We start from the raw sequence: 15,230 nt of genomic DNA, 5'->3' as shown, positions 1-15,230 counted from the left end.
CACGCACACGCACACACGCACTTCCCCGTCCCCCACATCTGTGCACACAGAAACATAGACACTATTCTACCCATGCACCACTCGAACAGATTTCAGAATCAAAAGATTATAGCAGTAGAAATTCTTTTATTATTATTTTATGTGGATGGGGTTTTATCTGCACGTATGTCTGAGATCCACAAGCAATGAGTGTACAGATTGAGGTCAGAAGAGGAAGTCAGATCCCCTGGGACTAGAGCTATGATGGTTGTATACCATCATGTGGGTACAGAGAATCAAACCTGGGGCCTCTGGAAGAGCAGTTACTGAATGCCCCAGAAGTGGGCATTCTCCATGTGTTTGGATCCAGCATGTGGGAGTAACTTCCTCACTCGTGGTACCTTGGACTGCTCCTCTGGAAGAAAGAGAGGTGCCTACGACATGAATGGATAAATCTCCATAGTGCTGTCCTCTCAGACTAGTGTGAACTGTTCCATTTGTGAATGTCTCTAGGGGATTTCTACCTTTGCTGCTAGTGTCACTCATTAAAGACTACATGCGGGCCAGTGAACTGTCTCAGTGGGTAAAGGTGTCTGCTTCTAAGCCTGAGGATCTGAGTTTGATCCCAGGGATGTGGTGGGAAGAGAACTAATTCCTGAAAATTGTCTCTGACCTCCACTTGCATGTTGTAGAATGTGTGTGTGTGTGTGTGTGTGTGTGTGTGAGAGAGAGAGAGAGAGAGAGATGCATGCACATGTAGAAGTTGGAGGACAATTTTCATGAGCCTCCCACCATGTGCATTCTGAGTATTGAACTCACCAGCCCCGACTTTATTTTCAGAGATAAAATCTTTCATTAGCACCTGTCACTCACTGAGACACCAGCCTGGCATACACATATTCACACAAATAAAAACCCTTAAAACAGTATAAAAATAAAATAAACACTACATGTAAACACCAAGAAACAGAAGCAAAACAAAAACAAAAACAAAAAACAAAAAAAACAAAACCAAGGTAATATTTAAGCTGCAAGGAAAGCAGATCAGCTAAGCGATGGTCAGGCGAACTCATCAACAGTACTTGAGACAGAGCCCAGACAAACCTCCCAAAGAGTCAGTGGTGATGGGGACCCAGGCAGAGCTCTGAATTGTTACCCAAGGCAATCGGAAAAGTTCCCCTAATCTTTTCAAAAGCTGGATTCAGGCAAACCTATGTCTTTGACACAAAAAAGAATTTCACAAATAGCCAGTATAAAGCAGAGTCGGGCATCTACTAAAAATAGAAAGAAATGTACTCAAGAGAAGAATAAAAATACACCCCAAAGCATGACTGTGGGCTGCTCAAAGAGTCACTGTAAACCAAGGGGGGTGGGGGTGGGGTGGGGTGGGGGTGAAGAGAAAGACTCTGGAACACAGCAGGACATACCCAGGCGAGGATGTAGGCTTCCTAGGGGACTCACAGTTAAGTGTCTTAGAGTTAGCCACAGCTGGTGGGGCTCAAGGTTACTAAGAAGGCATTATTCCCCCTTCTCTATTCCCCCTTCTCTCTCCCGAGATGTTTCAAATGTTGTGAATGCATCGTGAGTGTGTGTGTGTGTGTGTGTGTGTGTGTGTGTGTGTGTAGGTCAGAGAACAACTTGTAGGAGTTGTTTCTCTCCTTCCACTCTTTTGTTTTGTTTTTTGTTTTTTTCAAGACAGGGTTTCTCTGTGTAGCCCTGGCTGTCCTGGAACTCAATTTGTAGACCAGGCTGGCCTCGAACTCAGAAATCCTCCTGCCTCTGCCTCCCAAGTGCTGGGATTAAAGGCATGCACCACCACTCCCAGCGGAACTTGGGTTGTTGGCCTGTCAGCTTTTACTCACTGCGCCATTACACTGGCCTTTCTATTTATCTTTGATAAGGGAGATTATGGGGTCTTTGGAGGTGACTGACATCTGGAGGCAAAATCAGGGACTAACTTAGGGGCACAATGAAGAAATTCTTTGGCTCTATGATGCAGGTTTCTGATAAGATTCATAAACTGCAGGTGTACTCATAAGGAGAAAAGCAAATGCCAGTTGTGCTGGGATTTTTGAAGCTGGGGAGAGGTTTCTGCCAGACCCTGGGCTGAGGGGTTCCTTTCTCTTCTCAGTCCTCATAATTTGTCCTGTCTTTTTCTTCTGCTTCACTAAGGTGGAACCCTTAGCTTTCCACTGTCTTCCCTGTCCCAGGCAGGGCCACACAAGGGAAAACCTGTGGACAAGCACTGTGACTCACATTTGAATATTCCATGGGTCTAGTCACACCCAGGCCTAGCAAACTTAGTTGTGACAGGACTGGGTGGGTTCCCAGTATCTGTTTATTGGTGGAGGTCATGGGAACAGGATTCCACTCTATCATCTTCTCCCCATCCCCACCCCCCTTTATAGAGGAGGAAGTTGCAGTCAGAAGGAAGGGAAAATTGCCCAAGGCCATCACTGAGTCAGAGGAAGAGCAAAGACTTGAACTCAGGATTTTGGGCTAAGTAAGAGGAAGAAAGTGAGCCGGGCGTGGTGGCACATGCCTTTAATCCCAGCACTCGGGAGGCAGAGGCAGGCAGATTTCTGAGTTTGAGGCCAGCCTGGTCTACAGAGTGAGTTCCAGGACAGCCAGGGCTATACAGAGAAACCCTGTCTCGAAAAACAAAAAAAAAAAAACAAAAAAAAAAAAAAAAAAAAAAAAGAGGAAGAAAGTGCTTCTGCTCAGACCCTGAGCAGGGCTTTCCTATCCTGGGCTGGCAGGTTTATGGTCCATTAAATCCCTGGGGACAGGGGAAGATGGGGGTGGGACATGCAGGAAGGATGTTATAACAAGGGCACCCAGAAAGCCAAGGAGTCAGAGATGTCAGATGGAAACACTTGGGTGAGGTGTCATAACTTGTGTCCCCCAGAAGTACCTTCCTCAGAGGGGCCTCCTGGAAGCCCCGAACACATTCTACTTCCCATACTCTGTTCCAGGGGCCCCAGTGCTATGGGTCTTTGGAAATAAATACAGAAATCACTGATGGATAATAGCCTGCTCAAGCTATCAAAACTTTCCCCTGCTTGTCCGGGGGCTGGGGGCTGGCCTAGGTTACAGAGACACCCTAAATCCTTAACTCCTCCTCTGTCATTCCTAAAAGGGACACTGTCAGCCCCACAAACACAAATCCACTCTCCAAATAAGGCTCAAAGAGCGTGGAATGCCAGGATCCCAGGTTAGAGGTTAAATTCCAGAGCAGAAGCAGACAATGAGACCCTAAGCCTGATGAGGACACCCTCCTCCAACCTCTCTAGGATCAAAGCTGCCGGTGTAGGCTGTGATCCTAGGCCAGAGAGAGGAGCAGGCCAGACTCAAGAAGGGAGGAAGCTCCTTTGCTTGGATTGTTCTGACTGAGTCGTTCCTCTACAGAGGTTCAAAGGCTGGTGCTGGGGCAGGGAGAGGGTGATGTGAAGAGAATTTGGCAACGGATAGGGAAGTAGCTGGACCTGAAAAATAGGGCTTCCTGTTGATGGAGGAGTCCAGGTGTACTGCTATTCCTTGTTCATCTCCCCAGACTTGTCCTAGAACTCCCCAGGGATGCACAGACTCCCCGTGAGATGTAAGGGACCTCCACAGAGAGTAGCAAGTAGTGCTTGCCTGGAAGTGAGGCCAGACCCATTTCCCAGATATGGGAGACCGTTTACTCAAGGACTCTTTCTTTGCTGAGGACTCTTCCTGTCTGATGGGAGAATTAGGGGTACATCCAGACCCTTGGTTTTTTTTTCTCTTCCCCAACTGTCATCTACTGTCATCAGGAGATCTCAAAAGCATCAGTCCTTTCCCCTATGACACTGTGGGCTTTCCTAGTAAACCACTAGGAAACCAATTTTCTACTGTGTCTATCCGTGCCCCCTCCTCACTTTCCCATCCCCTTAATTCCATACCCTTCCCAGCCCTCCGACTCTCCACTCCACCCCATCTCCTTGGCTTAGCACAAGACCCACCAGTAACCACGTTTTAGGGAGCTTAGTTCTAAGTAGGAAGACGGGTCTTGGCTTCTTTAAAATTGAGTTTGGGTGTAACTCAGTGGTAGAGTGCTTGCCTGGTATGAGAAATAGGGAACGAAAAGGAGTGGGGGTGGGGAGGAGGAGGAGGAGGAGGATCTTCGTCGTCGTCATCATAACCATCATCTTCAGTCCTGAGAAAGAAAACGCAAAACAAAATCAAGTTTGGAATAGCCAGGAAGGAAAAAGATGAGACTGGAGCGTCAGCTACCGCTTCCTCAAAGAGCCTCTCACCGGGCATCTCTTCAACAAACAGCATTGCAAAGCTTTCAACCGTCTCGATTCTCCGTCCCCCTGAGACCATTTGCATCCATCTTGCCCCAAATCAAGTTTATTCCAAGGACACACTAGGAGACCCTGAACAGTTGGTGGCAGCATGATGGAAGCTACGAGTCTGGGAAGATACCCCGTGGGTCAGGTACCTGAGGATAGCTCATCTTTCTTCCGGAATCAGTTAACAGGAGTAGGATGGGGGCAAGGTGGGGATGCTCCGCTTCTAAGCCCTGAAGATGCGGAGTGGGTGAGGGGTCTTTTCGCCATGGGCGAAGGTAGCAAGGTAGCAAGGTAGGCGGGGAGATGATTCTTTCCGATCTGAGACTGGACAAGGCGAAGAGAGGCTCCGCCAGGAGGAGGAGCTGACTCCCACGTCCAGCCGTCCGGGCTCCCTTAGGTCGTGGCTCTGCTATAAAGCCTCCACCAGCATGATCGCGACGCCTAGGGTGGCTTCGTTGGTGCTTGACCCTAGGCTGGGCAGCGTCTTTCCCCTCAAGCACCATGCAGCTCCTTCTTGCTCTGCTGGCGCTGGCTTACGTGGCCCCCTCTACTGAAGGTATCCTCGGGTGACCCTCTGCGCCCCCAGGACCCGGTACCCTTGCTAGCGCGCTCCGGCTGCGCGTTGTTCGTGCAGGGAACCGTGAGGCTGCAGCGGACTTGGTTGTGTGTGAGCGGGGGCGCCTACACGTGTCCGCGGGAGGCTGCGGGAGAGGGGGATGTGTGCTCGCATGTGCGCGGCCGCGGGGTGTCCGCGTGGTGGACGCGCGTGTGATTTGTGGTGTGGATGCTTCTCCGACCCACCTGGATCCACGGTCCTTTTCGCACCTTGGTTCTCTTGGGTTTGCCCGTGGGTGGCGAGTGGCCGACTGTCCTGCAGAGACTCTGAACCGGTAACTGTTGCCCACCCAGAACAAGCGCAGCAGGTTGGATGTATTGGGGTCCCGGTGTTCCCTTCTTCTGACTCTAGGGTCCTGCCCTCTGAGCTTCAAGCTCCCTTCTCCCCTTCCCCCAGTGCTGGATTGGGAGCCTGGCGGGGGGCATCCTAAGACCCAAGTCCCTGGCCAAGCCGGTCTTTCCAGACAAGGTGATTTTCGTTTAAAGATTAATGGTGAGACCGAGCTCTTAATTATTCTTCTAGGTGGGAGGTGGAGGTAGAGGCGTGTTAATATTTGATAAGGAGCTAAAGGCGATTCTAGCGGTTGGCACCTTCTCCAATACCCCATAGCTCTTCACGAAGACTTCATCTCTTAGTCCGCAGGGAAGCTTTCCCGTCCAACGGGCCAGAACTCCCTTCCAGAGTTGGCTGCTCTGCCCTGGAATGGAGAGTGGGGCGTACGGTGGGGACGTGAGGGGTCTCTCAGCCATCCAGAAGGAAAGAGTATTCCCCGTTGCAGGACTTAGTTTGGAGGATGTAAGGCACCTTGCAACAACTCCTTCCTAGCGGAGGGAAAAGAACAACTAATATAATGTTAAAGGGAGGAGTGTGTGTGTGTGAGTGTGTGTGTGTGAGTGTGTGTGTGAGTGTGTGTGTGTGTGAGTGTGTGTGTGTGAGTGTGTGTGTGAGTGTGTGTGTGAGTGTGTGTGAGTGTGTGTGTGAGTGTGTGTGTGTGTGAGTGTGTGTGTATGAGTGTGTGTGTGAGTGTGTGTGTGTGAGTGTGTGTGTGTGTGTGAGTGTGTGTGTGTGTGAGTGTGTGTGTGAGTGTGTGTGTGTGTGTGAGTGTGTGTGTGAGTGTGTATGTGTGTGTGAGTGTGTGTGAGTGTGTGTGTGAGTGTGTGTATGTGTGTGTGTGTAGGGGTTGGGCACTTAAAACGACTTAGTAAAAAGGAAAATGTTTTTAAATTAACCAGTGCCTTGTAGCTGTTCACGTTGGTTAAGTCGTATAAAGTGTTCTGTCGTTTACAAACCGGGTTTAGTAGTTCTGTTCCTGGGTGCTGTTTTAAGGATAAAGAGTATAAGAGTTTAGGCAGTGTCCTTGGGCTCTGGGCAGAAAGCACTCTACAAGAAGGTCATGAGACCTGGCCAGTGACCTGGGGCCATGTAGGCAGGACTCCATCTCAGCTGACTTCTTCACACAACTGTTCCCGTTTTAGTGGCAGGACCACCTTCCTTCAGGCATAGTCCTGGCGGAACTGGAAAGTGCCCGGGTTGCTGGTAAACAAATCCTCAGAGCATTTAATCCCAGAGAGAGGGGATATCCCAGCCCTTTGGAGCACTGAGATTCCTAGCCAGGAAGTGCGAAGACTTTGCTCGGGACATACCCTGTTCTGCTGAACTGGTTACTGGAGTCTTTCCCCTTCCCTCAGAGTGAGCAAGGTCCATTAAAATTCAGCCCTCTGTAAAAGGCTCCTGGACCATGAGCCAAAAATAAATCCTTACCTTAAAAGGGGGAGGGGGAGGCTTGTAACTAGGGACCGAGGACAGTGGCTTAGTGGGGGGTGGGGCAACGTTTTTGTCTCTCACCCCTGGTGGTGGTCTAGGTAGGACACAGAGCTGGGAGCCTCTCTGATCTCCCTTATCACGGGCGTGACCAGGGGCAGTGGGCTTGTTATTCTCTGCAAAGGTTGCCCCTCAGAAGCAAGTGTGGGAGCCTGAGCTGACCGGTGCCCTGCCATCATACCTCTGACCCCTGGCTCTGCATCCTCAGCATTGTTTTGCTGGCCACCACCTCCCAGAGAGTGTCGTTACAAGAGTGTTCAGCCAAGCAGGTCAAAAGGCTCTATGATTAAGACGGTGGATCAGAGGTCACACTACAAACCAGGGATCTGGAGCCAGAGCCAGGGGAGAGAAGATTCCTGAGAAATGCCCAGATGGGCTACTCCTGAGGCAAGCCTGCCGGCTCTGCCCTTCCGAGTTGGCCTTTTCCAGGAATAGCTTCCCCTTGGGCCCTAAGTGTTAAGGAGGGGCTGCTCTCCCATGACTCCTCACTGGAAGCCTGTTCTCCTTCCGGGCCCAGTGACACAAAAATGTAATAGTCCCTCTCCCCGCTGTGACTGGCCAGTCCTTCGTCCTGTCTGAGTTTGGGGTAGTGCCTCTGTCTCTGGAGAACCTGGGCTCAGACAAAGGAATCCCTCTGCAGAGATTAAGCAACAGGCAGAGAAGAGGCAGAGCAGGCTGGGAAGGAGAGGGAACAGATCCCAGCTTCCTGCGGCAGTCTGCCCACCTGGGGCGCGGGGGTCCGATGGCCACTGCTGTCTGCGGATTCTGCAAACGCACAGACTCATGTATCTCTCCCCCAGTGCAGCAACTCACAGAGGCTAAACCACCATGGGGGAAGACCCTGCATCTCTAAGCTGGAATGAATTCTGATACAGTGCTAGGAAAGTAGTAAATCCAAAGTGGCCCTTGGAGGCCAAGAGAGGGAGGCCAGTATCCTGGAGGGCTCACCCTTCTAACCTAGAACCCTGTTCCTCTTGGCTACCAAGAGCATGGTTTTTATACTCACCCGCTCCGCTCATCCTGTCCCCATTTCAGGGATGGATGCCCTGCCCAGACTAAGTGGAGATGGGGCTTGGGAATGCAGATCTCAAAGAGAAGCTAACAGCACATTGGTGCATACCTATAATTCCAGCCTGAACTACACTGGGAGATGCTACCCCAAAACGGGGGTGGGGAGTGGAGTGGGGGGAGGACTGAGTCGGAGCTCAGTGGTAGACCACTTGCCTGGCGTGTTGTGCAAGACCCTGGGTTTGATTCCCAGCACTGGAAGGAAAAAAAAAATTCCACAAAGCCCCCAAGAGGGAAAGGCAGATGAGTCTGTATGAGGAGCACGGCTGAGCAGAGGAGTACAACCCTTCTCTTAGGGATGACCTCATCCGTGAGTCCTCTCCAAGTCACACCATGTCTTTTCCTCTCCTGCCTTGGATAAGCTTTGGCCATCTGCTCACTGACATTAGGCCAGGGAGGAGGGGAGGAGTTGTCTGTGAACTCAGCGAATGACTATAGGCTGCCGGGAAGACTTCCTATCACCTCTTATTAATCCTTTCCACAGTGTCATGGGTGGCCATGTTAGCTCCATTTTACAGATGACAAAACCAGAGTAGGGGACCATCTTCAAACATAGGATTTCTACTGGTCAGTCAGAATAAGGGATCATCCTTTAAATACAGGGTTCCTAAATGGCTCCAACAAGAATTCTAATTTCGGGGCTGGAGAGATGCCTCAGTGGTTAAAAGCACTGACTGCTCTTCCAGAGGTCCTGAGTTCAATTCCCAGCACCCACATGGTGGCTCACAACCATCTGTAATGGGATCCAATGCCTTTTCCTAGTGTGTCTGAAGACCGAAACAGTGTACTCACGTGCATAAAATAAGTACATCTTTAAAAAAAAAAAAGAGGGCTGGTGAGATGGCTTAGTGGGTAAGAGCACCGGACTGCTCTTTTGAAGGTCCTGAGTTCAAATCCCAGCAACCACGTGGTGGCTCACAACCATCCGTAATGAGTTCTGACTCCCCCTTCTGGAGTGTCTGAAGACAGCTACAACTCACATATAATAAATAAATTAAAAAAAAAAAGAATTCTAATTTAGATGAAGTGCTTCATTTACCCTGTTGGTGGCATGTTGTTTTATTTCTGTCTCTGTCTCTTCTTGTCTCTCTGTTTCTCTCTGTTTTGTCTCTCTCTCTCTCTCTCCTGTAGACCATATTTCTAGAGCAGATTTAGTCTTACAGGAGAAGTGGAGCAGGATACCTGAACGTGCCATGCCCCTGCATGCCCCCCCCCCCCCCCCCCCCCCCCGTCAGTAGCTTGCACCACTGTGTGGCAGGATTGTGTTGGTGCTTTCTTCAGGAGTGCTGATGGCTCTGTCTTCAGAAGTGTGACAATTCAGGGTGGGCCTTGAGGAAGCAAGAGGAGCATTGAAGAGGCCTTGCTTATCCCCCATGGTTTGGGTCAGCACCCCTTCTCTAAATTCCCTCTCCCCCCCAGGCATTCTGATTGGAAAACTGGAACCCACTCCATTGTTCCAGAAAGGAGGATGGTCCTAATCCTTCACTCTCAACTGAGCCTCCTCTTAGGTTACTGGAAGGATACAGAAGGGAGGAGAGGCTGATGAACAGAGCTGTGTCAGAGCAGCGCGGGATCCCTGAAGATCAGCATGCTGGGCACGATGGGTGGGGCAGTCTGCGTAGCTGACATTCCTATGATTGTTTTATTTTATTTTATTTTATTTTATTTTTGAGACAGGGTTTCCCTGGCTATCCTGGACCCCATTCTGTTGACCATGCTTGGCCTTGGTTTACAGGGCTATATGAAGATGTTACGGGCACACCTAAGGTTCACATTCTTCCTCTCTTTGTTCCAGACGCAGGCTGGTGCTATCAGATTCAAGCCGAGGATCCTAGAAGCAGCTGCTTGGGTGAGCAACACCAGTCTTTCACCAGGAACTTCCAACACAGGCACATGCTCGCATTTCCAGCACTCAGTGAACAGGGGACAATGAATGACACCAGGAGCTAAATTAGCAGCCTCTTTTGCTTTTTTTTTTTTTTTTTCCCCAACAAAATGGAGGGCTGAGTCTGGTCAAGCCTTTGAGATGGACGTGGGAGATGGTTCTTGGTAGTTTGTTTATTGAGTGCTGAGGCACCCAGTACCTCGCACATGCTAGACAAGAAGCATTCTACCACCGAACCACGCCCCCACGGCTTCCCTGGCACATTTTCTAATGTTGACCGATTTCCCTATAGCGTGCTCTGTTGAAGGACTCTGCTCTCTTGCCCTTCCCTCGCTGGATGTTGGAGTTGCCTACCTGGCTCTTCCTCCCCACCTTACCCCCACTCCTTAGATATTGCCTTGTCAGGTCCAGGGTCTTTCCATAACATCTCTTCCACAAGGACCTCCTCCACAATGTCCAAAGCTGAGAAGCCATCTCCCACTCAGCAACTTGGAAACTTACCAGCATGCCCTGGAAGCTCCTTAGTTCATGCCAGATTCCCCCTGAGAAAGCCAGAGCTCAGCATCATGAAGTTATTGCAAACCCAGAGCTCTTAGCCATCAATGGCAAGCCTGATTCTCCCTTCACCTCTCTCTCCACAACCCCTCAACCCTCAGCCACATCAGAGACCCACTAGCCTGCCTATATCATGTCAGCATGTGGGAGGAAGAAGAGGAAGGCCAGGGCAGGATTCTGAGACTCACGCCCCGAAGTGAGACCTCACCAGCATTCTAGGGCCTTAATCCACAACAATGGGTCAATGTGTTCTTGACTCTCAGACTTCTCTTCCCCCGTCAGGGCCTGAGAAGTGGCCTGGAGCCTGTAAGGAGAATCAGCAGTCCCCCATCAACATTGTCACTGCTAGGACAAAGGTGAACCCCAGATTGACACCCTTCATCCTCGTCGGCTATGACCAAAAGAAACAGTGGCCAATTAAGAACAATCAACACACAGGTGGGTCCCTTGTGGGTTGGGCTAATTGTTCAGGGATGATGAGTCCCTCAAGCCTGGAGATGGGAGAAGCCACCAGAGAAACTTGTAGAGGGGAGGATACTATAGCTAGTTGGGTTTTCAGTCATTTCATCAAAACAGTAGGGGCGAAGGGAGGGAACCTTCCCGGGAGGGAACAACCTTTTTGAAAACACAGAGATGTGAAACTGCTTCGGTGTTTGGGGAACCATGAGTGGGAGCAGCTGAGTGTGGATGGAGGCCGTAGAGGGAAACTAGGAGGAGCTGACCAAGGCCCAGAACAGGTCACCAGGGCTAAGGAGTTTAGACATTATTGTGGGGATATCAGGACACCACGGGTGGGAGTCAAAACCCATCAGGCCCAGGACAGAGCTACATTTTGGGATAGGTATATGAGAGGTGAGGTGGGGAGGGGGGGGGGGAAGCAGTGAGCAGCTAGGCAGAGTGCCGGCCGGCCACCACTCACCTCCCATCCCTCAGGGCCCAGGCCTCAAACAGCAAAGGTGAGAGGGAAAACCTAGGGTGGGAACTGAGAGGGCTAATGGTAGGCCGGAGTGAGAACTCTGCCCACTCTGGTATCTCCCAGTGGAGATGACGCTGGGGGGAGGTGTGTGCATTATCGGAGGAGACCTGCCCGCCCGGTACGAGGCCGTACAGTTGCACCTGCACTGGTCAAATAGGAATGACAACGGTTCAGAGCACAGTATTGATGGGAGACACTTTGCCATGGAGGTAAGAAGCCATGGAGCTGGGTCCTGGGCTGGGTTCCAGATGTGTACCCACTTTGGGGAGGATGGGTGGTCCAGCTTGCCTAAGTCCTCTATCCGCATGTGCCTTCTAGATGCACATCGTGCACAAGAAGTTGACATCTAGCAACAAGGAGCAGGACTCGAAGGACAAGTTTGCAGTGCTGGCATTTATGATTGAGGTAGGGCTCTCCCCCCCCCCATCCTGGGGGTCACCCATCCTCTAGAAGGAGCTTCTTGGCCACAGCAGCTCCCAAAGAACCCATATCATGCTTCTTTCCCTCCTGTTCCAGGTAGGAGACAAGGTGAACAAGGGCTTCCAGCCCCTGGTGGAAGCACTGCCCAGTATCTCCAAACCCCGTGAGTCAGGTTGGGGGAGGGGATGGCTTCTTTCCATGATGAGAGGGCTAGAGGCTCTAGGACAGCTGTTTTAAAGAGAGCCATATATAAGGTTTTGTCTCTCACCCCAGATTCAACCTCTACAGTGAGGGAGAGCAGTTTGGAGGACATGCTTCCCCCAAGCAATAAAATGTATACCTACTTCCGTTACCATGGCTCACTAACCACGCCAAACTGTGATGAGACTGTCATCTGGACTGTGTACAAACAACCCATTAAGATCCACAAAGACCAGGTACCCAGGCCTGGGGCAAGGTGCACTCTCCCATAGTCTAGTTCCTTAAAGCCCTATCTATTTGCTCCACAGGTCCCTGGGGTGGGAAGATAAGATTCATTGAGTCAGACTTTTGGTTTCTACTGGTGGACACAGACAAGAAAGAAAGCTCTGAGTACCACTTTCCTGAATAGAGGGCCCAGTGAGACGTCCTGGAGGGTGCTTGGAATAGGCTTCCAGAAAAGTGGGAGAGAGCTGGCTGGTTAATGTGGGGACCTGAGGTTGGACTTCCTTAGTGCTGTTGGGAAGTTGCTCAGCAAACAACACTTGAGTTTACAATAGCCTCTGGGAAGACAGCAGGAAACCCAAAGGACCAAATTCCCTTGGGCTTATAGCAGCGAGTCTCAGTGTGGTGTCACCATCGTCACCAGTGAGAATGCTTTAGGAATGACCATTTGTAGGCTTACTCTATCTATCAAATCAGATATCCTGGGACCGGGATCCAAGCATCTGGGGTCTGGTGAGCTCCTTCAGCTGATACTAAAGGATGCCGACCTCCAAGAACCACTGTACTATAGCATCAGTGATGGTAACAGGCTTGAAAAAGTACCTGTGGAGGACAGGGAGAGATAGTGGCACTCAGATTCCCACAAATGCCACACTTGACACTCTTGGTCATCATTCTGAAGCCCTCTCTTCCTTGCCAATGTGAGCTGTCTGGTCTGAGGCCACCTGGCAAAGAGCATTCATAGCTCCACCTGCTGAGTCCAGTCTCTTTCACAGTTCCTGGAATTCTCAAAAAATCTGTACTATGACGAAGAACAGAAGTTGAACATGAAGGACAATGTGAGGCCCCTGCAGCCACTGGGAAAACGCCAGGTGTTCAAGTCCCATGCCCCAGGACAGCTGCTGTCTTTGCCCCTGCCCACTCTGTTAGTCCCCACACTCACCTGCCTGGTAGCCAACTTCCTCCAGTAATGGCCCACTTCTGGATATCTGACCTCTGACCTCAGCCTTTAGAGGACATGGCTTATCTTTCTTTTTTTTTTTTTTTTGGTTTTTCGAGGCAGGGTTTCTCTGTGTAGCCTTGGCTGTCCTGGAACTCACTTTGTAGACCAGGCTGGCCTCGAACTCAGAAATCCGCCTGCCTCTGCCTCCCGTGTGCTGGGATTAAAGGCGTGCGCCACCACGCCCGGCGGCTTATCTTTCTTAATCTTTCCAGGTTGAACTTTGAGGACTATTAAAATATGAGGAACTGGCTGTGGTGTGCACACCTTTAATCCCAGCCTTGGGGGTAGAGGGAGGGTGACAGGGACATGTGGATCTCTGACCTTCCCCCCCCCCCCCATTAAATGAAATAAAATATGGATATGTTTTTAGAAAAACCCTTGGCAAGTTTTTAGTTGTTTGTTTTTTGGTAATTCTCTCCAATTGCCCTGTTCCATGACAGGGTGGGGACATTAAAGCCTGGAGATTTCTACCAACCAGGCATGAATCACCCTACCCATGTATGTGAATACTCTATCAACACACACCCAACCTCAGAAAGATGTTGAAGGTACCTTGGAGCACAAACACAAAAAAAGCCGGAGGGCTTCTCTTCCAGGCTCTTTGTTTTATGGGGTGGGTGGATAGGGGGGTGGGGGTGGAATGAGACCCAAGAATAGAGGCTGGCTGAAAGCTACATATTATAGCCAGAGTGGAGCTAACTTGAGGTCCTGGGTGCCCACCCCTCAGATGGAGCACTGGACTGTGTAGTGGGGAATGGACTCACCCATTTGCTCAAGTACCTCTTGAGCTTGCCCTAAAGCTGGGCAGATTACAGGAGCAAACAAACTAGAGAGATGCCTCGGCCTGAGGTTCTCAGCCCAGTGCTTTGACAAAAGTCTCACACTGTCCGGGGAGGTCAGAAGGAGAGACAAACCAGGAATGGCAGTTGCCGTACCCATGGATGGTCAGGGCCAGGATCTGCAAGGGAAGGAGGCCATGAGTGCTTAGGCAGGGAGGGAGGGAGGGAGGACTCCTGTCAGGAAGCAGCAGGGAGGATGGAGAGGAGGAGGGAGGGAAGAACAGAGGGGTGGGAGTGGACCGTTTGTGAGCATTGTAGATGCCGGATCCCTGACCAGCATGTCGCTCTTCCAAAAGGTTGCAGAGATGAGGGCAGGGCAGAACCAGTTCCCAGGTTTCTAGGCTCATGTCTCAGGCAGGATCTGCTCATAGGTCAGCAGCAGATGCGCAGATGCGACAGGAAGAAAGTCAGGCTTCCTCCTCCCACTGTCTCTCTAGAGGAGGAACAGCAGGGAGACTCTGTGTGTGTGTGTGTGTGTGTGTGTGTGTGTGTGTGTGTGGTGTGTGTGTGTATGTGTATATGTGTGTGTGTGTGCACACGCGTGTGCGTGCGTGCGTGTGTGTATGTATGTGTGTGCGTGCGTGTGTGTGTGTGCACGTGTGTGTAGATAGAAGGAAAGATGGTACTCAACCATCCATAGCAGTGTTGGAGTTCTAAGCCACAAGAAGTGCCTATATGGTCACAGGCCTTGAGCAAACAGGAGAGCTGGAGCCAGGCTTTTCTAGCTAGAGCTGAGGTACATGTCCCTAGAGGAAGATACAAATCACTGGGACACTTGAGGCCTAGAAGATCCTGCTGTGGGGGTGACTAGTTGGAGGGGGTGATTACCCCAGCTCCCCCAATCAGCCTAGGGTAAGATGGCCATTCCCCACTCCCCTAACTACCCTTTTCTATTTGTGACCAATAATAAGTACCTTCCAGCTTCACCAATGACCATGCAGCTGGGATGGCGGTGTTGGTATTGTGTAGCCATGGCAACAGCGGGGAGGGGGGCGGTGCAGTGTGTGGTCCAAGCTCATTTCTTCTCCTTTAGTTCCCACTAGGCCTGCAGGGGTTCTCAGCTGCCTCCTCTCTAGAATCTGAGCTCTGAGGTCAGTACAGCCGTTCCTGCACTGGACAACTTCCCCCCTCTTCCCACCTTTCTCTCCCTCATACCCCCCCCCATTCCTCTCCCCTATAACCTTGTCCTCCATGTGGTCTTCAGTGAATAATGTAGCAGCTGACCAGGAAGTTCCAACTCTCTGCAAGTGGGTCAGAGGAGGTCTGGCTTTTCCACCCCAGGTGGAAGGCACGGGGTTGTCTCCCATAATAAACCAAGTGGAAGCCAGA

The 15,230-nt window shown here is 50.8% G+C and overlaps 1 protein-coding gene across 1 annotated transcript; it reads left to right on the top strand.

The window, feature by feature from the left end:
* The first annotated feature begins 4,696 nt into the window (after positions 1 to 4,696).
* Ca4 (carbonic anhydrase 4) lies at positions 4,697 to 13,403 on the top strand. Its single transcript, XM_021178267.3, has 8 exons — positions 4,697 to 4,851; positions 9,596 to 9,649; positions 10,523 to 10,678; positions 11,280 to 11,425; positions 11,535 to 11,621; positions 11,733 to 11,799; positions 11,910 to 12,073; positions 12,836 to 13,403. The coding sequence occupies exons 1-8, from the start codon at positions 4,797 to 4,799 to the stop codon at positions 13,028 to 13,030; spliced, it is 924 nt and encodes a 307-aa protein (XP_021033926.1). The 5' UTR covers positions 4,697 to 4,796; the 3' UTR covers positions 13,031 to 13,403.
* The last annotated feature ends 1,827 nt before the right edge of the window (positions 13,404 to 15,230 follow it).

This window comes from Mus caroli, unplaced genomic scaffold (assembly GCF_978045245.1).
Source record: "Mus caroli unplaced genomic scaffold, Mus_caroli_1 scaffold_13, whole genome shotgun sequence".
In the NCBI taxonomy this organism is placed as follows: Eukaryota; Metazoa; Chordata; class Mammalia; order Rodentia; family Muridae; genus Mus; species Mus caroli.
This window is presented reverse-complemented; position numbering and strand designations above follow the sequence as displayed.